General features: G+C 46.4%; 2 protein-coding genes across 3 annotated transcripts; both read left to right on the top strand.

Annotated features, from left to right (window-relative positions):
• The first annotated feature begins 238 nt into the window (after nt 1-238).
• slc44a2 (solute carrier family 44 member 2 (CTL2 blood group)) lies at nt 239-11,307 on the top strand. 2 transcript variants are annotated; one of them, XM_068751209.1, is made up of 22 exons: nt 239-275; nt 4,062-4,110; nt 4,199-4,272; nt 4,600-4,684; nt 4,784-4,868; nt 4,949-5,126; nt 5,209-5,335; nt 5,499-5,582; nt 5,831-5,943; nt 6,019-6,150; nt 6,232-6,331; nt 6,999-7,091; nt 7,609-7,693; nt 7,808-8,070; nt 8,191-8,285; nt 8,405-8,508; nt 8,588-8,661; nt 8,743-8,813; nt 8,900-8,988; nt 9,067-9,151; nt 9,407-9,928; nt 11,196-11,307. In XM_068751209.1, exons 1-21 carry the CDS (start codon nt 239-241, stop codon nt 9,907-9,909), a joined length of 2,526 nt encoding a protein of 841 aa, XP_068607310.1. In that variant the 3' UTR covers nt 9,910-9,928; nt 11,196-11,307. The 2 variants fall into 2 exon arrangements, with proteins under 2 accessions (XP_068607310.1, XP_068607309.1); XM_068751208.1 differs by lacking the exon at nt 11,196-11,307 and having other exon boundaries at nt 9,407-10,808.
• Nucleotides 11,308-17,465: 6,158 nt separating this feature from the next.
• odad3 (outer dynein arm docking complex subunit 3) lies at nt 17,466-21,829 on the top strand. The gene is made up of 13 exons (XM_068751323.1): nt 17,466-17,544; nt 17,956-18,077; nt 18,194-18,271; nt 18,513-18,707; nt 18,815-18,916; nt 19,180-19,305; nt 19,411-19,524; nt 19,638-19,787; nt 19,865-20,025; nt 20,112-20,268; nt 20,370-20,513; nt 21,168-21,258; nt 21,331-21,829. Exons 1-13 carry the CDS (start codon nt 17,466-17,468, stop codon nt 21,438-21,440), a joined length of 1,629 nt encoding a protein of 542 aa, XP_068607424.1. The 3' UTR covers nt 21,441-21,829.
• Nucleotides 21,830-22,029: the final 200 nt, after the last annotated feature.

Raw genomic sequence — 22,029 nt, 5'->3', positions numbered from 1 at the left:
CTGGTCCGCCCCGGCGCACTGTGATTGGTCTAAGAGGCTGTCAGTCTTCACGCGCCGCTCTCTCATTGGCTGTGTCGCTTGGGGCGCGCCCCCCCCCGCTTCACTTTGGTTTGGGATGGGCTCCATCGCGGTCGCCGGATCACTCCGCCGCTGCTATTGATGCTTCTTTCCTCGATATTTCTACGGTAACTGTCCTGTCGAATATCTGATCAACCGCGAGGGCGCGAACGGCGAGAGAATGGAGCTGGAGGAGAAAAGCCCGGAGCCGAAATACGGTAAGAACAACGAAACGGTGCCGCTTTTTCTCCTCGATCCTCGCGTTTTAAGGAATGGAAACGGTGACCGCGAAAGATGAGAGGGCGTGGCCCCCGTTTCTTTCATGCACATCTGGACTCATCCTCCAGCCGTGATGTTTGCCTTCTATAATGTCAGAAAACTCGATTTTACAGTGATTAATACATGAAAAACACTCATTTTTTATGTAGATGGTTGCTCGGGTTTCACATCGGTTCTGGCTATGAATGGATCCCAACTGGACCGCTACGTATTGATGGCACCGATTAATTAAACAGGGTGGTAAATAAATGGCATCCATGTTGATGTTGTCTTAAACTATCAGAACACAAAAACAGGAAAGGGTTTTATATGTTCTGTTTTATGGAAGCCATTTCCCTCATGTGCTCATTTCATCCGGATACACGCCGACACTGCAGGAACCTTTCTGGATTTTTCCGTGCATTATGGAAAACCCAGCCAAGCCAAAGACATGACTCACAGCTAATGGTTATTATGTGTATTCTCCACTTTGTTTAGCAGCTCTGGCGTGGTTTCTCTGTGTTGGCTTGTTGTTATTATGGGCTGTTGACTCATGACGATTTCAGAGGTTTAAAAGCCCGTGTCCGGCGGCCGCTCACAAGCAAACCGCAGGCCTCACGCTGGTATTCCACTACGAATGCAGCACTCGTGCTGTCTGGGTTTCTGCTTTCACAATATAAGACGCCCGCAAGAGCCCACAGCCACAATACCGAGTGCACGTCCTCTCCAGGCGATCCACTGGCACCCACTGTGGAACATTTCCTGTTACTGGCTGTTTCTCTTCTGCCTCTTTCCCCACGGAGGTGAAAAGGTGAAAACGGCACAGCTCTTTTAGAGCAGTAATTGAGCTTTATGTGATCCCGACGTTTTGCTGCTGTACGGGGGTGCATGCAGGCTGCAGGCTGCAGCCTGTTCTGCACGCTCACGTTCAGCAGGCCGCCAGTCAATGTCTAGCTGGGAGGAGATGCATTGCCACACGCTACAGGAACGCACATGCACGAGACGCATGCAGGGACACAATGAGCATTTTGGATTTGTCTTTCGCTTGGTGATCCTGTTTGATCCAAACGTGCAGGAGTAGCGAGTTCTGACCCGTTGGGTCCGAAATGTTTATCTCTGCACAGCAAGAATTGAATGTGTTTTGCTTTTAAGAGCATGGATGGACAATGGACTTATCAACGATCAGCTGGTAGTTTTTAAAGAACTAATAGCTTTTAGCCAAGGAACAGAAGTGCACAGTAGTTACACACACACACACACACACACCCCACTAACCCATTAAGCTAGTCAAGAGGAGGTTCATCTGATAACCCCTCTGGGCCCATTAGTGAATCGCATCACTTATGACATCATGGCTTCCTTTAACACAACCCGAAAAGCTAACAAAATCACTAAAAGCAGGCAGACTAGAGTTCTATCATTTATTTCCAGTCATTTTTAATGGATCTTTCAGTATTTGTGATGGATTCTGCTGAATAATGGTAACATTAATTTGTGTGGCAGATTTATTTAGAGCTTTATTGACCTGAATGCAGGCTGAGATCATCGAGTAGCCTCCCAGCTCCTCGCCGTCAGGGAGCCCGTAGTGTGTGATGAGAAACCCGGAGAGGCGACAACAAAATAAGGGATGTGTGATTATAAGAGAGAAATGTCTGCGTCTTATTCTGTAGCGTGTTCTTCCTTTTCTCTGTTTATTGGAGAATGGCAGACGAATTCTGCATAACAGCAATCTAAATGTGTTTTATTTTGCTATATCCTCTAGCCATCAGCCTGATCACGTTACAGTCATTGGGATTAGCTAACGACTGCCGCTTTCATTTCACCAGTTGGATAAATAAACAGGATTTTTACCAAGACACTTGGTAAAAATCTGCTGCAAAGCTTTTCGCCACAATCGGCGAGCGTTGCTCTGCACCGAGCGGACAGCGCTGACGGAGCCCGGTCGCACTTTCACAGACGGTTCTGCAAAAGGACGGTGAAAAAAGAATCGGCCTCGGTGTTTGCCCTCTTCAGTAAAGAGAAAGGGATGGAAGAGGAGAGTAAAACCAAATAGCAACTACAAATGCAGTGGCAGAAAGACCGTTGTCTGGGATTTAAGATGAATAAAGAATACAAAGCAAACGACAACGAGGGAATGAACTCTGAGCTTTATTAAATGGGCACAAAGAAAGTTCAAATGCAGGAACGAACAAGTGGAAACGAGAGATCAGAGTGGGATTATTCAGTGTTTTCTAGGGGGAGAACACTGATCATGTCCAGGTTTAAAGATATTCAGCTGCAAAGTCTGCCTGAATCATTGAATATCGCCATAACGCTGTACACACCAAATAACCGCAATTAGTAGTATATGTAGAGTTTTCCAGAATTATTAGGACTAACTATGGAAAAAAATAACCAAATGAGATATAATTTGTAAATTAGTGAGTCCTGAATGAGCAATTCAATTACCAATATTTATAGTAATCCAACTTTCCCTGTTTGTAGCTTGAGTTTTTAAATGGCCTGTTTGTGAGGACAATAGTTAGCGTTGTCGTCTTCCACGCTGGGGCATGCTGTCAGTCCGTCACACGGCAGGTGGGCAGTAGGACGGCCCGGTGTGTGTGTGTGTGTGTGTGTGACACGCTTCATAGCCAGATCATTGTGTTAACAGTGCACGCAGATCTTTGTGCATCGTTCTGGGCGTTAGTTTGATGTGGCTTTTAAATTTTTTAAAAAAAGGACTTTGTGCTGTGAAATCATAAATCTGAGTAGGACGCTGTGTTTTATTGCTTTTATTTTCTCATGTTTTTGCATCTTACAGGGTTGAGTTGTACCTCAAGACAAAATAACAGAGTGAAAGCTGATTTCAGATCACCTCCCCGTCGTCTTTACTTTTCCCCTGTGGCCGTTGCTTTCCCAATTCCCCCAGCCATTCTGTTTTTCGGCAATTCCCCCGACCAATTCTGAGCTGGGCGAAGGCATCGCTTTGACTGCACCGAAAGAAGGAAGTGAGGAACTCGAGGCGGAACTCAGGCAGGAAGGAGATGTTCAGAAACGGCTGACAGACACAATGCAGAGAAATCTATAAGGCCGTTAACGGTCGACGCCCGAGAGGGAATTCGTGCTGAAATGGCTCCGTACGGAAGGAAAGGTATGCTAACCCCCGGCTGGTGTTCCGAAGAACTCGAGGCTCATTTGCTGCTTACAGGGTGGTTGAACGTCGTCTCGGAGGCAGATGAAGACGCTTACGCTAACGCGACAGCATGTGTGACGCGGCTACCGATGCTGATCCAGGATCTGTTGTTTACTGAGCTGATTCCCTGATTTAAAAATGTCAGATCCAGTCGTCGTCGTCTTTTTTGAAAAGATGACTCACGGCGGTAGCTGGTCAGACCGCAGAGCTGCGTTGATCCTCCTCCTCCGCCGTGTCTGAGGTGTTTCCATGGCATCTGGTGGTGTCCACAGGGAGCTCGCCGTCTCAGGGGAGCCATTTTGTGGGTTGCTAGGCACGACCGTGAGACAGTGGAATCCTTTTGTGCCGGAGACATTTTCTGTTTCTGTCGATGGGTTGAATTATGATGTAGCAGAGTGCTCACAGAGTGCACACACACACGCGCGCACACACACACACACACACACACACACACACACACACGCGGTGATCCCATCCACACAAACCACTGCAGATACAAATATAGAATCAATAGTTTCTCATTCTGTGTTCATTATTAAGAGTGTGACGAGCCTGTGTCTCTTCTCATCCTCAGGGGAGACCAGGAAGTTTGACCCGAGCTTCAAGGGGCCGATCCACAACAGGTGAGCCGTCTGCTTCCGTTCACTGATCTTCCTTTATTATTTTTGACCCCAGACATTGCTATTGATGTTCCACGTCTCCTCTCCTCAGGGGCTGCACAGACGTCCTCTGTTGCGTTCTCTTCATCGTCGCCCTTTTGGGCTACTTCGCTGTGGGAATCCTCGGTAAGATTTCTCCTCCATTGCCGGCACACGTCTGGTGTTTAGCTGTTCGGAAGCCTCGGCGCGGTTATTTGTTTCAGTCAATTTATTGATCATTTAATTGTAAAAACGCAAACTACATCTGTAACGGGACAGACGCTAGAACAACCTGAAGCGCCGGTGTTATCAAAAGCCCCGCCCACACATGGAGAGGAGTTGAACATTCCACCTTTCCTGGAAGCGGCGTCTTCATTGTCAACTTTCCAGTTGACGGGTCGGAGCACATTTCACTCGGACTACATATAAGACATTTTTAGGCATAAAAACGAAATGTTCTCCTTCTCCTCGCAGCCTGGTCTCAGGGTGACCCCAGGAAAGTCATCTACCCCACAGACAGCATGGGGCAGTTCTGTGGGCAAGCTGGAACCCGTCTGGAGTGAGCCACGTGACACCATGAACATTCTCCGATCATATAATAGTGATTCTCTCATGATTCTGTCCCTGATTCTGGATCTTGTGTTCCTCCGCTCAACAGGAAGAAGCCTCTTCTGTTCTACTTCAACATCCTGAAATGTGCCAGTCCTCTGGTGCTGCTGGAGTTCCAGTGTCCGACCACCCAGGTGAGGTGGACACATCTAGGCTTCATGCTCGTGGCACCGGTTCTGTCCTCCTTTTAATGTGTGCTGCTGTTTGTCTGCAGTTATGCGTGGAACGCTGTCCTGAGAGACACCTGACGTTGATTAAAGCCAAGTTAAACAGCAATGACCACGACTACTACCAACAGTTCTGCAAGGAAGGGGTGGACTTCGCCAAACGGAGTCCTCCAGAGCTCCTGAGGGACGGCCTCTGTCCGGCCATGCTGATTCCCAGTAAAGCCTGTGAGTCACGACCGTCCAAGCCTCATTTTAAAGCCGTCTGAATCTCTCAGCTGTCTAAACAGATCATCTCCTCATTCCACAGTCACGCGTCGCTGCCTCCCCGCCTTGGAAACCATGAAGGGCGGGGTGGTCGTCGTGGGCAACAAGACCACGGTTAAGTCTGGGGATGGAGCCGATATTAACGCCACAGATGTTCTGGAGGCGTCCAAGTGAGTCTTCTCCGATGCGCAGCAGTAAATGCTGGTTTTAGAAGAACAGGAAAAGTTAGTTTGCAGTAAACTGGATCCCTTTGTGAAAGCCGTCAGGTTTCCGGGCTCCGTACCGGAGGCAGATGTCTCCAGAGTGCTTGATGTTTTCTCTTTTTTCTTACAGGAAGTCAAACATGGCGGTTGAAGCTCGCCAGGTGGCCATGAGGATCTTCGAGGATTACACTCAGTCTTGGCACTGGATATTGCTGTAAGTCTGTTTAGCATCGACACAGTAAAACATGATTCATCACATTTAAAGGCAAACCAGTCTGTTTATTTTCACACTTAATGCGGTCGTCAGAACGCAGAGCTATCAACGGCTGTCCAATAGTTTCACACGGCGTCTGACGAGCGTGACCGACTTTGGTGAACTGATCATTGTGAAAGCGGGACGTATGCGTGACTGCGGCGGCGACTGATGTGCGCGTGTGTGCGCGGCGCCTCCGCGCTCTGCAGGGGTCTGGTGATCGCCATGGCGGTCAGCTTGCTGTTCATCGTCTTGCTGCGCTTCCTGGCCGGCGTCATGGTCTGGGTCATGATCGTTTTGGTTATCGCCGTCATCGGCTACGGTGAGTCCGTCGACTCTGGAGACGACATGCCTTCTGTTCGTATTTAAAGAGACGACTGAACGTGAACGCTTGCAGGGATTTTCCACTGTTACATGGAGTTTGCGAGTCTGAAGGGCGAGCCGGGTGCCGACGTCACCATCCAAGACCTGGGCCTGCAGACGGACTTCTCCGTCTACTTGCAGATCCGGCAGACCTGGCTGGCGTTCAGTACGCTCCGTCTCACCGCCACTCATACGTGCATCTCGGTCTGAAGTTTGACTGCTAATCTAATGTCTTCATTGTTTGCAGTGATTATTCTGATTATCGTGGAGCTCGTCATCATCCTGCTGCTCATCTTCCTCAGGAAGAGACTCCTGATTGCTATCGCCCTCATCAAAGAGGCGAGCAGGTCAGTTTGAACCACAGGCCGAACTCTGTTTTTCAACATTTTTCAACCTAGGTTCTGTCCAAGGTTTCTGCCCGTTAAAGGGAAGTTTTTCCTTGCCTCCGTTGCTCTTGTGGGTCAAGTTGGGTTCTGTGTTTCCCTGCAGGTCTTTCCCTGCTAATCCTGTAAAGTGACTTGAGATGACTTTATGTTGTGATCTGGCGCTATATAAATAAAACTGAATTGAATTGAATTGAACATTGCCTTGATCAATATGTGTTATAATTTAGAATGGATTCAATGTGTAATGAAGAAAGAGTCTTTCTGCTCATTGTTTTGGGTTTTGTGACCCTAAACGTATCGGACAAATGTTTGTGTCTGGAGCTGCTGCAGTTTAAAAGATGCTCTGCAGTATGCTAACATCTTTAGCATTAGCAAATGACATGTTAACAAATGATCAGTGTGGTAAACAGTGTTTAGCATGTTACTCAAGATTAGTAATATATTACTTATTACTAGTTACTAGCTGGAAAAAGTAATTACATTACTTTACTTATTACTCCCTGCCAAAAGTAACTACCGGTAGTTACTTATTACTTTAAGTTACTTCTAGATGTTCGATCTTCCTTTTAGAGAATATTCTTTCTGAACTTTCTGACACAAGGTCTTGATAATCTTTGTGTTTTTCCAGAGCTATTGGACACGTGATGTCTTCTCTGTTCTACCCGCTGCTGACCTTTGCCCTCCTTGCTGTGGTAATTGCTTATTGGGCCATCACGGCTGTGTATCTTTAAACAAAATTATTCACACACATTTCATCTTTGTGTTTTTATTTTTATTGCAAATATAGTTACAACTCTACGCTGCATAGTTTTCCATTCTTACAATATTTAATATATCTAATTTATGCTGCCTCTCTGTGGATCCAAAGACATGGAGGGCAGCATTTGGTGTAATTCAGACATGTGACAAAACTAAAAAAAAAAGCACTGGTTGGTGTATAGAGATACCAAGAACACTCTGGAACGTTCTGGTGCTGATCCAGATCACCATGTGGACGGTGTAGATCCAGTTAGGAGGGGAACGAGCTGCTTGGGGGAGGTCTGCGCTCTCTGAGTGATTTTAATTATTTGTTCACACGATGACACAGAAGCGAAATGAGATTCTTTACTGACTCATGGAGGGAGTCAATGTTTCCACGAAATGAGTTTTATATCTCCATGTAGCATGAACCTGTCATTTTTGTTAAAAGATATCCTCCTTTTATTGAAATGGTCTCCTTGACCAGTCGTTCCGCCCAGTTTCTTGTCCACATCGAACGAGCAGGTGTTCAAGGTGTTCAACAACTCTGAGTGTGAGTACGCCCGAGAGACCTGCGACCCCAAGGTATGACTCTGAGTCACCTCGGCCCGTTCAGGGTGTGTGTTACCTGCTTACAGACTGAAGGAAGGAACCGTTTGATCATGTGACCCGTAATGTCTCCTGCCACTCTTTCTCCAGACGTTCAACACCTCCAACATTTCGGCCCAGTGTCCCGATGCAGAGTGCCTGTTTGCCTCCTACGGCGGCGAGACCATCTACCACAAGTACCTCATTTTGTTCCAGTTCTACAATCTGTTCCTCTTCTTCTGGTGTGCCAACTTTGTGACAGCCCTGGGCCAGGTCACTCTGTCGGGGGCCTTCGCCTCGTATTACTGGGCCTTCAAGAAGCCTGAAGACATCCCTGCGTACCCCATCTTCGCCTCGCTGGGACGGGCGCTCCGGTGAGAGGACGGATTTAGATTTTTGTGTTCAGTCCTGCTGCTTTGTGCGTAGTGAGGCTTGTGTTTAGGTCAGACCTGCGTGACGGGAGCAACGCTTCGTGTTTCCTTCTTCCTGTCCAGGTACCACACGGGCTCGCTGGCATTCGGCTCGCTGATCCTGTCTTTGGTCCAGGTCATCAGGGTCGTTCTGGAGTACCTGGATCACAAGTTAAAAGGTAACGAGTTGAATTCATTTTTGATTATGTGTTTATGCGTTTTCACTCTTGTTGTCGCCAGATGTGGGTCAAGTCAGATTATTGTACGACTCATCTGAACGGTTCCTTCCTCCCTTCAGGGGCTCAAAACAAGTGTGCCAAATTCCTGCTGAGCTGCATGAAGTGCTGTTTCTGGTGTCTGGAGAAATGCATCAAGTTCCTGAACAGAAACGCCTACATCATGGTGAGTTCTCGCCACGACACGAGTGGCTTCGAGTCTTGACGGGCTTTAAAGCGATAAATCGTTTGGTGTTGTTCTCCAGATTGCCATCTATGGGAAAAGTTTCTGCCCCTCAGCTCGAGATGCCTTCTTCCTCCTCATGAGGAACATCGTCAGGTGGAATTCCCTTCCGTTAACACACGTGATGCGTTCCGTCTGTTTGATCCTTACTCTCTGCTGCCCCCTTTGTTTTGGCAGGGTGGCCGTTTTAGATAAAGTGACTGACTTCTTGCTGTTTCTTGGGAAGCTCCTCGTCGTTGGGATCGTTGGTAGGAAGCTTCAGCTCCTTCACTCCATAAACATTTTTTTCCTGTAATTCCAGCGTGAATCGATTTAATCCTACGTTTCTTTACAGGGATCTTTTCTTTCTTCTTCTTCTCTGGGAGAATCAAAGCGGTGGAGGACGCTGCTCCCTCCCTGAACTACTACTGGGTACCAATCCTGGTAAGAAGAACTTGATCGTGCTTCTCGTGAAGCCCCGCCGGTGGGTTTTTGATTCTCGATGTGGTTTCCCTCACCTAGACGGTGGTCGTGGGATCCTACCTCATTGCCCACGGTTTCTTCAGTGTGTACGCCATGTGTGTGGACACGCTGTTCCTCTGCTTCTGTGAGTACCTTAGCGTTCACCTGGAAATCCTTCCTCTTCCTGTGTTCAAGCGCTTGTTCATCTTTATGCACTCAAAGCTGAAATGCTGGTTTCATCTTCCTGCCATGTTTCTGACTCTTCTTCTCTTTTGTGTCATTTCCCCCTTTACGTTCCTTTATTCTCACACCTTCCCTTTAATTCACGTTTTCATTTACCCTTAACTTTCCATTAACCAATCAACAAATGCACAAATGTCATACATCGCTCACGCAAAAGGTGAAGATTTGGAAAGAAACGATGGCTCGTCTGATCGTCCTTACTTCATGTCGCCTGGGCTGCATGAGATCCTCTCTAAAACGAAGAGGCTGGAAGATGATGGTGACGCCGACGGCGATGGAGACGGCGTGGACCACGTGAACTCTGCCAATCAGGTGGATGCGGTGAAGCTGGAGGAGGAGACTCCTCTTCAGCAGCAGCCAGACGGAGAAATCCAACTGAAACAGGAGACGGTGCTCAATCAGCACGAGGAGGAGAAGCAGCCTCTCCAGTCCAAGGTGGATACCGAAGAGCCACAAGAGGAGGAGAAACGCAGTGACCAAAACGTCTTTGAGGCAGAGGAGGTTGAAAAGAAAGAAAAGGGGGAGAAGAGAGAAGAGGCGAAAGGACCTGCGGAAAAGCAGGAGTCCAAACTGCCCCCAGTCGCAGAGGCTGAGAAAGACGAGATTGGAGAAAAGGAGGTGCTTCAGGAAGAAAAGCCCCCGCCTGCACCACAAGAGTAGATGCTCCAGTGATAGAAGGGTGAGGAAAGAAGGCTGGTTGACCTCCTCAAATCAAAGAACTCCGACTTTGTGGTATGGATGTGTTTGTGGCATACGAGCTACATTTTCAGATCGCCTCGCTGTGTGAGTGACGTCCATCCGAGGGTTTGTAGGTCGAGGCGGATCGAAAGACCAGCGCATCTCTGTTGCTTGAAAAAAGTAAAAAAAAAAGAAAAGAAAAACGCTCTTGTGTTGGTTTTAGAACAGTGTTGGTTTGTTTATTGTGAAGTTCTGTAGAACATTGTGAGTACTGAACCTGTGCCTGATCGCCGTCACTAATAGCTATTGTCTTAATCTTGTTATGCACTACAGAACCATTAATTAAGTGTTTACAGTCAGAACAAACAAATCTCAATCCATAGTGAACCTTCTTCACTGTTTACAGTAATACCAGCTGACGCCAAATTGTTCCAGACATGAAATATACTGTAGGACTATTGGGACCTTTTTCCTATGGAACTTGTGTATATATATATACAGGCGTGTTTATCTGTTGTGTATTTTTGGCTTCAGCCTTGCCCAGATGGGATCCCATGTATTGTATTGCCACCTACTTGCCTTGGTATTTTGGACTGGCGTTGTGATTGTGTCTTCACGATGCAGCCATTGTGTCCGCTCCGCAGGCCGACAGTCGCTTCCTGACCCCGCGTCCTTCTCTCCAGCCCTGTCCTCTCTCTGTTTCTAAGTGCTGCATGATGTTGACATGGCCTTATGATTGCTTGCAACTAACATCTACAGTCTCTGGATGCCTTCGTACCTTTTCTTGTTTGCCACCTTGTTAAAAATGTAAGCTGATTTTTCCACTGAATTTACTGACGATTTGCTGGATCTAAATATCGATTAAAGGTGATTGTATTTCATCATCGTAGTTCTGTTATGAGTGTAAATGCTGATGTGGTTCAAAGCGGTTCATTTAATGCATCAACTCGGTCCCAGATGAGCTTGAGGGTGACACATTTCCCAGATAAAAACACAGCTTTACAAACTGGTTAACATGTGTGGGATTTTGATAAACATTCAATTGCATTATGGGAAGTGAAGTATCCTACTTGTGGCCCATATAATAGAACATTTCGCGCACAGACTAACTTTTTTCTTCTCAGAAGAAGGATTTGAAGAACCTTAAAACATGTGAATGTTCAATATGAGGAAAGGCAAACAGATTTCCGATGATTCGTGTAATATATGGACACAAGAACACTCAGAATACATTCAGGCGTTCTCAACTCCTTCTGTCCGTGTCGCAGTGGATGATCTGGAGCGTAACGACGGATCGGCGGAGAGGCCATATTTCATGCCGCAGGACCTGCTCTCCATCCTGAAGAAGACAAATCAAGAGGCCAGCATTGCAGATTAGGGAGTGAGTGTGTGAGTGTGTGAGTGTGTGTGTGTGTGTGTGTGTGTGTGTGTGTGTGTGTGTGTGTGTGTGTGTGTGTGTGTGTGTGTGTGTGTGTGTGTGTGTGTGTGTGTGTGTGTGTGTGTGTGTGTGTGTGTGTGTGTGTGTGTGTGTGCGTGTGTGTGTGTATTTGTCTGCACCGCAAGAGACGGTCTTCACCCCAGCTTCCGTGGTACACGTGCTCTTTCGTTGAACATCTCCCACGCACTCTCTACAGCTCCCCATCACCGACGGCACAGGTCACCACGCCGGCCTCGGATTGCCCTCTTCCTCCTCGGGGACCTCTCCCATCACCGGTCCTCATCGCCAGCTCCCCCTGCTGCCCAAACCCCGTCATCTCCACCATTATCTCCAACCAGATAACTTCAGCACGTGCGTCATCTCGCCCCTCTGCTGCCCATTATGACAACCTAATCCAAGTCCCCCAGCAATCTCCTCCACCTCCTGCTCGTCACCACTCTGTGTGTGCGTGCACGCGTGCATGTGTGTGTTTGTGTTGTCTCCATGATGACATGGATCTTCTTTGTTTTTGTCAAAAGGCCTTGAACCCATCTCCAACCTGGACTTTGTTAACGGGTGGTTTAATGGGAGCTTGATTTCCAGATGAGGAGTTAAACATCTGTTCACCTTGAAAGTTTACTGTTGTTCTGCTTTGTTGTGCATGTTCTTCATATTGTTTTCTTGCATGCAGTTTATCTGGACTTTGAAGGATCCAGTGTTTTTCAATGAGATTTTCACTTTATGGCAGATGTAGCCAAAGCTACGCACGATTAAAGTCGGCTTCAGTGATCTTCGGTTCAGTGTTAGGCGTTTGCCGTTCTTCTATTAAGTAAACCCCTGGTGGGAGATCCTGAAATGTTCTGTTTGTTTACTTTTATTGCTTCTGTTGGAACCAGCTTTGGTGTCTCCCCAGGCGACGTGTTCATCACTGGAATGACCTCATTACGTGTTAATTATCGGTATAAACAACCTGGTTGTTGGGTTGCGCGTAAGAACCCGTCGCTTTCTGTGTTTAGCGGTTGCTAGGCAACCCCGGAGCGCTCGCTAGCGGAGTTCACTAACGTTAAGCTAGCCCTGAAGGTCTCTTCGTTTATTCAAATTGTGTACAACGACAGCGGAACAAAGGTGCTGTTCAGTGCCGATAGGGTTAAACCTCCGTTACGTGACCGAGTAACGGAGATGCAGCATAAAATCCAACTACTGGGTGAGGATGTTGTGTTTCTCCATGCTACGGAAGTGTCCACTCTGAGCTAGCTAGCGACTATGTTTCCGGCTAAAGCTATAAAGAGCTTTGTTTACGTTTAAAATGTACATGTATGTGTAAATCTATTATGTTATTATTGTTTATAAATTATATAATTATTGATATGAGCTAAAGATAATCGATAAAGTATGAGCGAGTAAAAAATAAATTAATTTATATACATATTTAAATAAGTAAACTAGGAAAGCACTCAGAACTCCCAGAAAATCCCAGAATGCTTTGCGAATAGAGGCAGCGTGAATGAAAGATGGCTGCCGGTCCAGTAATAGAAGGGCGTAAATGTTATACATGTTTAAAGAAACATTCGTGTATTCATATGATTATTGTAGATGAACATAATGTAATGCAAGCTTTATTTGTGTGTTTCCTGCAGTTTTGTTCAATAAATGTATTTTTTGCATGCAGTTCATGGTAACTTCTCCTTTTCCTTTGCTGTCCTGTAAATGAGGTCAGATTTAACACAACAGCGACCGGCTTGTACAGAACTATTCTGCTGTGAGAGTAACATGACGCTTGGCTTTGTTTGTCAGCATATCAATGTCTGATAGTCTTGGGGGGGGGGCGGCGATTTATAAAAGCTACGGTTACATGACCAGGAACAGTCGTCCAAAAAGCTCTTCCAGTTTCAACCTTTGAGCATTTGATTAGTTTATTTATTTTGGATCATGAAAATGATTGTACTCAAACTCATAAAAGGAGAAAAATAAGGTTGTAGTCTAGTTGCCGAGTTAAACTATAGCCCATATAATGGACAATGAGCAGCTGTGAGTTTTCAGTGTCGGCATCAGTGGGAATGAGGTTGGAAATACCCATAAAACACGGCTTTGCTCAGGCTGCTTGGGAAAAGATGGGAAAGCCAGTCCCAGTTTAATCTTGCTAGATCTTTTTTAAATCGGCCAAAGGAAGCAATAGAGAAGACTTGTTCAGTTCAGTTCAGACAACTTTATTTATCCCAAAGGGCAATTCAGTTTATGCCTGTCTACCAGACCATACAAATATCTGCAAACATAATAAATAAATAAAAATAATAAAAAAAGTAAGAAAGCGAGAGACACTCAGTATATTGACAATGCTCAGTAATAATGCATCTTTTGAAGAGTTTAACAGCCTAATGGCAGAAGGGATGAAAGACTTGGAGTAACGGTTAGTTCTCCTACAGGGGGCGATAAAGCGGCGACCTGAGGGCAGTAAGGGAAACTTGGGGCTCAGGATGTGGTCATGTTGGGAAATGATACATTTGGCTTTACTGACCACCTGTTTTCCCCATAAGGAGCACAGATCTCTCTGCCGAACGCCGATTATTTTGGAGCAGATTTTAACTAAGCTAAATAAACTGTTTTTGTCTTTGACACACAAACCATCAAACCAACAAACAAAAGAAAATGTCAAGAGACTCAATAAAAGACTGATAGAAAATAGTCATAATTTTGTCACAGACGCTAAAAAACTTAATAATAATAATAATACATTTTATTTATATAGCGCTTTTCTAAAAACTCAAAGTCTCTTCAACTTCCTCAGTAAGTAGATCCTTTGTTGACCATGTTTAACAATGTTCTCAGTGTTTACATCAAACTTGAGTTTGCAATCGAACACAGTTCCTAAATACTTATACGAGCCGACAATCTCGACATCCGTACCGTGGATAGAGCTGGGTTTAGGTATAACAACCTAAAATCAACAATTACCTCCTTTGTTTTTGACACATTCAGGTCAAGGAAATTGTCATCACACCACTCAATAAATGCAGGCAGGACACTGCCATGGTCTGACGCTGAGCCTTGGAGAAGGAATAAAAGTGCTGTATCGTCAGAGGATTTGACCAGGTAGCTACCTTCTTTACTGGACCTACAGTTGTCTGTGTAAAGAATAAAAAGAAGAGGAGACAAAGAGGAGACAAAACACAGCCCTGAGGACAAGTTACAACTGGTTATTTTGTGGGGGTTACTGGCCTGCAAAATACAGATGGACGTCAGCAACACGGATGACACGCAGCACTCGGTTCTTCATCCAGATCGTATCTGAAGCGGGGGCGGAAGCTCCCACCTGAAACAATCAGTGTCACTGCTCCGGTGACATAAAGTTCCACCTTGATGCTGCTTACGTGTTATACATATTCTTAAATGACATGCATGAAATAATATAAAATGACACTACTGTCACTTGAATTGAAAAGGAAATATCGAACCTAGTAAAACAAAGGAAATTATGGTGCAGCTGCCTAAATTAAATAAACACAAAAATGGTTGTGCTATTTTTGGGCATATCACATACACACTACATATCCACACTACACACACACACAGAACATCATATCAGTCTACCTCAACAAATACATTCATTATCAAAACCATCTCCCAAGAGGGCATCCAGAAACAGGACCAACATTTAATCGGTCAGGTTTCTTACACATCTAGGCTTGATGCTCGTGGCACCGGTTCTGTCCTCCTTTTAATGTGTGCTGCTGTTTGTCTGCAGTTATGCGTGGAACGCTGTCCTGAGAGACACCTGACGTTGATTAAAGCCAAGTTAAACAGCAATGACCACGACTACTACCAACAGTTCTGCAAGGAAGGGGTGGACTTCGCCAAACGGAGTCCTCCAGAGCTCCTGAGGGACGGCCTCTGTCCGGCCATGCTGATTCCCAGTAAAGCCTGTGAGTCACGACCGTCCAAGCCTCATTTTAAAGCCGTCTGAATCTCTCAGCTGTCTAAACGGATCATCTCCTCATTCCACAGTCACGCGTCGCTGCCTCCCCGCCTTGGGAACCATGAAGGGCGGGGTGGTCGTCGTGGGCAACGAGACCACTTTTAAGTCTGGGGATGGAGCCGATATTAACGCCACAGATGTTCTGGAGGCGTCCAAGTGAGTCTTCTCCGATGCGCAGCAGTAAATGCTGGTTTTAGAAGAACAGGAAGTCAAACATGGCTGTTGAAGCTCGCCAGGTGGCCATGAGGATCTTTGAGTGGCAGGCGTAATGTCTCCTGCCACTCTTTCTCCAGACGTTCAACACCTCCAACGTTTCGGCCCAGTGTCCCGATGCAGAGTGCCTGTTTGCCTCCTACAGCGGTGAGACCATCTACCACAAGTACCTCATTTTGGTCCAGTCCTACAATCTGTTCCTCTTCTTCTGGCGTGCCAACTTTGTGACAGCCCTGGGCCAGGTCACTCTGTCGGGGGCCTTCGCCTCGTATTACTGGGCCTTCAAGAAGCCTGAAGACATCCCTGCGTACCCCATCTCCGCCTCGCTGGGACGGGCGCTCCGGTGAGAGGACGGATTTAGATTTGTGTGTTCAGTCCTGCTGCTTTGTGCGTAGTGAGGCTTGTGTTTAGGTCAGACCTGCGTGACGGGAGCAACGTTTCGTGTTTCCTTCTTCCTGTCCAGGTACCACACGGGCTCGCTGGCATTCGGCTCGCTGATCCTGTCTTTGGTCCAGGTCATCAGGGTCGTTCTGGAGTACATGGATCACAAGTTAAAAGGTAACGAGTTGAATTCATTTTTGATTATGTGTTTATGCGTTTTCACTCTTGTTGTCGTCAGATGTGGGTCAAGTCAGATTATTGTACGACTCATCTGAACGGTTCCTTCCTCCCTTCAGGGGCTCAAAACAAGTGTGCCAAATTCCTGCTGAGCTGCATGAAGTGCTGTTTCTGGTGTCTGGAGAAATGCATCAAGTTCCTGAACAGAAACGCCTACATCATGGTGAGTTCTCGCCACGACACGAGTGGCTTCGAGTCTTGACGGGCTTTAAAGCGATAAATCGTTTGGTGTTGTTCTCCAGATTGCCATCGATGGGAAAAGTTCCTGCCCCTGAGTCTGAGTTTGATCTCACTCCTTCTGTCCGTGTTGCAGTGGAGGATCTGGAGCGTAAAGACGGATCAGCGGAGAGGCCATATTTTATGTTGAAGGACCTGTTCTCCATCCCGAAGAAGACGCATAAAGTGGCCAGCGTTCCAGATCAGGGAGAGTTTGTTCTTATGCGTGTGCAGGCGTGGTGCGTTAATGCGTCTGTGTTTTCTGAATGATCTTTCTAAAAAGAGTCAACGGTTCAATGGAATGTCTATAGTAGAAAGTCCCATTCATAAGTTAAATGTATAATGCTAAAGGTATTTGTTGACCTTTAGCATTTACAAATGGAGTAGCTCCTCTTCGTGACGCTTGTTCTGTCTGGATTCTGACTCGCAAGCCTTGATTTGCAGCACCTCTTCTAATGGTTCATCTCGCTGCAGCTGTGACATTTCTCCCTTTGCGCTGGATGGCTGTCACCGCAGTTGTTGCAGCTCATGGTCGGCTTCGTGGTTGCTTGACCATACCTCGGTCTATGCTGCCCTCTTGTGGGTCTTGGCTGTAGCGCATCAACGGTGAATGTCACCTGGCGCCCCAATTTCTGCCGCGTAGACGAATGAACGCTCACGTTCTATTGCTTCTGCTCCTGCGGAATTGAGGAGGATATACGATATATAAGATGTCATATTCCCTCTCGAAAATACGCCATTTCTTGGCAATGTCTCCCTCAAAAACGAGGGGGTCGGGTCTCCGAAATCCCTCCGCCATAATTAGCAAGCACGTTTAAGACGTTTAAAACTGTCTTATTCTTTTTTTTTATTCAAAAAATAATTCACGTTAAAGGTCCGAAATCGCTTCTGACGCCATTTTGTGGATGTTCGCGCGAGGAGAACCAGGATATCACGCATGCGCAGTAGGAACTACGGCAACTGGTGGAGGACACACATCATTTTGTGTTTAGCGGTTGCTAGGCAACCCCCGAGCGCTCGCTAGCGGAGTTCACTAACGTTAAGCTAGCCCTGAAGGTCTCTTCGTTTATTCAAATTGTGTACAACGACAGCGGAACAAAGATGCTGTTCAGTGCCGATAGGGTTAAACCTCCGTTGCATGACCGAGTAACGGAGATGCAGCATAAAATCCAACTACTGGGTGAGGATGTTGTGTTTCTTCATGCTACGGAAGTGTCCACTCTGCGCTAGCTAGCGGCTATGTTTCCGGCTAAAGCTATAAAGAGCTTTGTTTACGTTTAAATATGTACATGTATGTGTAAATCTATTATGTTATTATTGTTTATAAATTATATAATTATTGATATGGGCTAAAGATAATCGATAAAGTATGAATGAGTAAAAAATAAATTAATTTATAATTTAAATAAATAAACGAGGAAAGCACTCAGAACTGTGTAGGTTTTAATAAATGTATACGTTTCCCTCTTTCAGACATAATTTGAGTTGTGTAAGTTGAATATTTTTGTGTTTAGTATTGCATAGTACGTAGTAGTGTATTCCACTTAATGCCTTTCCAGTTATTGGTTATAAAATGAATTGTGTCAACCAGAGGAAGAAAGAACCGCAGAATACGAGAGCTCTCAGGCCACCATGAAGAGGAACAAGGAGGCCATCCACCGGCTGAGGCACGAGAACAAGAGTCTGCACAGACAAGTGGCAGAAGCTAAAGCTGTAAGTCTCTGTGATGGAGAGGAACTCGCTCAGCTCCAGGTCTCTTCAAGGGGTACAGGTAAATAGATTATTCCTAACATCACAATCGCAATCTTGTTCCATTTGATGTGTTCCAGGGTGATGAACATGTCATCAAAGTGGCCTTTCATAACAGAGGGGTGGAGAAAGAGGCCTACCGCAACATGTCAGGGAAGGTGAGAGGCTGGGGCCTAAATCACGTGCTATTAATAAAGGTTCATTTTTGGACTATTCCACCATAGATGTCACTTTTCACACTGGTAATAATACCTCAGTTGTTTTTCTGGCAAAGCAGAACCTGAATTTGAAATGAAAAATGTTTCTTTCACCATTAAATTGACATAAATAATAGACTGTATGCAGTTTTCTATCCGACCCTCCATCTGCCACTCGCTGTCATTGTTAACCTTTCCTCAGGAAGCCCTAACAAAGCTGGAGCAGGAGACGCTGTCTAAGAAGAAGCGCCTCAATGCTTTAAAACATACAACCCAGACACAACAGCGCCACCTCGAGGAGCTGAAGAAGGAATACAAAAGAATGAAGAAACCACAAGCCAGAAGTGGAACTCTGTCTGCTGATGCCCGAACTATGAAACATGAGGACGATGCAATGGTTGTTGCCTCTAAAGTTTTGCAGAGATGTGTAAAACATTCATTTGTCTTCTCTTGTGTTCCTGCTGCTCACTCTTGACGTGAACATGACGTGTTTTGTCTCTTCAGAGACTTCGGGCGCTGGAAAACAGTCTGGAGAAGACCCGCTTTAAGCACAAGGAAGCTACAAACATTATGATCAACTATCAGAAACTCAAAGGTCACCTGCAGGTTAATCAAATACACACTAATATCAACCCCGCTCATTTGTTTGTTAAAAAAACAACACAAAAACACTTATTACTTCATTTCCTGTCCTCACTTTACTTTTGTTTGGACTCAACTTGCATTTTTGTAATTTGTAGACATTTATCTATTAGACATTAATGTTACAAGTGCAACTTGAGTAATTACATAATTATCACTTTCTTTTACATCTGTATTTCCCACCTTATCTCTTTCAACCCTTACGTTTTCTACTGTCACCCCTTCAGGAGGAGAGTCTGACCTTCGAGGGCCAGTTGGACGATGTGGAAGCGGAAATTCTAAAGCAACGAGAGGAGCTCCACAAGATGCAAGCGTTGAACAGTAACGCCCAGCTCTGCAAAGAAGCTGCTCAGGTGTTCTGACCACCTTCCAGAATAATGGCGACGATGCAATTCATCCTTCACACGACTGGAAATAATGATTGTTAAATTGCGTCTGTCACACTTTCTTCCCACCAGACTGAGCTGCAGCAGCTGGAGGAATCTCTCTGCAAGGAGCGCAAGGACAGGGATCGCATCATAGCCAGCGACAGGAAAAGAGTCGAGGAGTGCAAAGCCCAGGCTGAGAGAAGGGTACGACACTCAGTCCAAAAGCAGTTTGGTTAAAAACAATTCAATATAGAGAAATAATTCTTCAGGGTGAAGTCAGTCATTTATGCTTTCAGTGGTTCTAACATCCCCTTTAGGCTCAGAGGACAGCCATGCAGCCAGATGAGCTGAGCAGCGAGGTGCAGTGCGGCACTCCCAGGATGGCGGCTGAGGAGAACGAGGCCACCTCCATTTACGAGGAGGCCTTCAGACGCATTAAGGAGGCTTCTGGACTCACAGATTTACAGGTTGCTGCCGAGTTTCAGTTCACGTACATACGATAAACACGACTGTAGTTCATTTTTGTGTTAACGTTTGTGTGCAGGAGATTGTGGAGCGTTTTAATTCCCAGAAGGAGACGCAGCAACTTCTGCAGAAGATGAAGGCTCACAATGAGAAGGTGCTGCAGCAGCAGGAGGAGCAGACGGAGCTCCTGAGCCGAGAGCTGCGGGACATGAAATATTCTGGAGAAGCCCAACGCTCCCGGTGAGACGCTCGGAGGGAAACCGTCACGTATGCGACTGCGACACAAGTGTTCACTAGCTTCTGCTCGGCCGTTGTGGTTTTACTAGTGACCAGCAGATGCTAGAGGAGCGGGAGCAGCGACGGCAGGCTCAGCAGCAGCGGTGCGACCAGAGTAAAGAGCGCCTGGATGTCCTCGTTAAAACGGTCGGTGCTGTCCGGGCCTGGGTGGAACACCTCGCAGACAAACTTCTCCACATCACACCGGTAAAAACCACATCGACCGCCATCACGGCAAGATTTCCCCGACGATGACTCATTTGGTCCGTCTCATTCCTGACATTCACCAAACTTCCATTTCTCTCAAGAGCGATGGCGCGGCGACTGAAGCGTCTCCGGACTCGGACCAGTTTGTGCTGGAGCTGATGAATCGATGCGAGGTGAAGCTTCTGTTGCTGCAGGAGGAGCTTCGTGGAAAGGATCTGTCCACCATCCAGAAGGAGATGGAGGAGGTGGGTCGACGCTCCGTGAAAAAGAAAAGGGAATGCTCACCGCCTGTGTGGACGACCTCTGTTTGTATTTCACTCGTAAGACAAAGTGTCTTTGATGGGATGAAAGATGAAGGTCGTGTGATCCGGGTAACTTTATTTAATGTTTAAAAACTGCATCTGCTTGACTGCAGCTCTATCGGACATGCAGCGTGGCCGGTGAACGCAACATGGCTGCGTGCGTACCGCTGTGTTAGCATTGCTTATCTGAATGGAACGGCAGCCTTGGTGTTTGAGAACATAGCATATCAGCACTTAGCACAGGAAACACGTCCCGGACTCCGGGTCGTTTACCGATGACATTCACAATATTACACCCAGGTCCGTCTCCAGGAGGCATAATCTCTGTGATTGACGTAAATCTGAGGCGTTCATCTCAAAACGGGTCCAGGCTTGTCTGCATGTTACTGTAAAGAACAGAGAGACTCGGCTGTCCCAGTCAGACAGTTTTGTAGCTCTGCTACCAAGAAGCACGTCAAATCTGGGAGAGATGGATCATCTATTCAGGATGGAGACTCCAGGGAAAGGCGGGCCGAGGGCCGTCATGTGGACGGTGGAACTTAAACATGTCCTCATGAGGATCTTGACTATTTCCCACACGTGTTTTGTTTCTCCGAGCAGTTCTTTGTCAGGATTGAGGGGAAACTTCCAGCGTACAACACCCGCGTTCAGCTTCCAGAGGAGCACGCGCTGGACCTCTTCCACGACGGTGAGTTGGGACCACGTCAGACACACGACCTGCGTCTATCTTTGTCTCAAACTGTCCACGTTTGTGTCTCAGAGGAGGAGAGTGAAGAAGACGAGGCCGGTATCGTCACACGGGAGATGCTGAAGCGGCAGTCTCAGCTGATCGTTGACAAATCCAAGAGGAAGAAGAAGGGGAATTTCTAATCCAATGATCCAGAACGAGACCTCTTTCCACTTCCAGCTCAGCTTTTGACTTCACTTTAATTGTGGTTTTTCGTTACTTGTTGCATCGATGGGTTTGTTTTGACAACAGGGATGTTCTCTGTTGTGGCAACAATCTCCACCTCTGATTCACGGCCAGAATCCGTTCTTCAACTCATGAGACTAAATGTAAAAAACAAACAAACTATGGTCTCACTTTTTAATCATCCAGTTCTTATTGTACTTTTTATCCGGTGACGCTTTAGTGACGTGATGGTGTTTTTTTAGACATGATGACTCACTGCGTGCAGCTTTTATGTCGAAGGCAGCGCCGCTGTGGAATCCTGCCTTTATTTACTGGCTTTATAATGCGAACAATAAAGCTGCTTTGACCGAGATTGTGCTGTCCTGCGTGTGAAACCTCCCCCGACACACAGAAGCTCTACTCCAATATGTTCAGCATCCCAAAAATCTTTGTCACATGCTTTGTTTGACAGAACCAGTTCCTGTGAACGTGAGGCTGAACGATCGTCCTTTACGTGACGGGACTGATTGTTCCCTGATCTAATGACTCAGAATCAGACACACGGAT

Source organism: Brachionichthys hirsutus, chromosome 17, assembly GCF_040956055.1.
Source record: "Brachionichthys hirsutus isolate HB-005 chromosome 17, CSIRO-AGI_Bhir_v1, whole genome shotgun sequence".
NCBI classification, from domain to species: Eukaryota; Metazoa; Chordata; class Actinopteri; order Lophiiformes; family Brachionichthyidae; genus Brachionichthys; species Brachionichthys hirsutus.
Note: the sequence above shows the minus strand (reverse complement) of the source record. Positions and strands in the feature narration are given on the sequence as shown.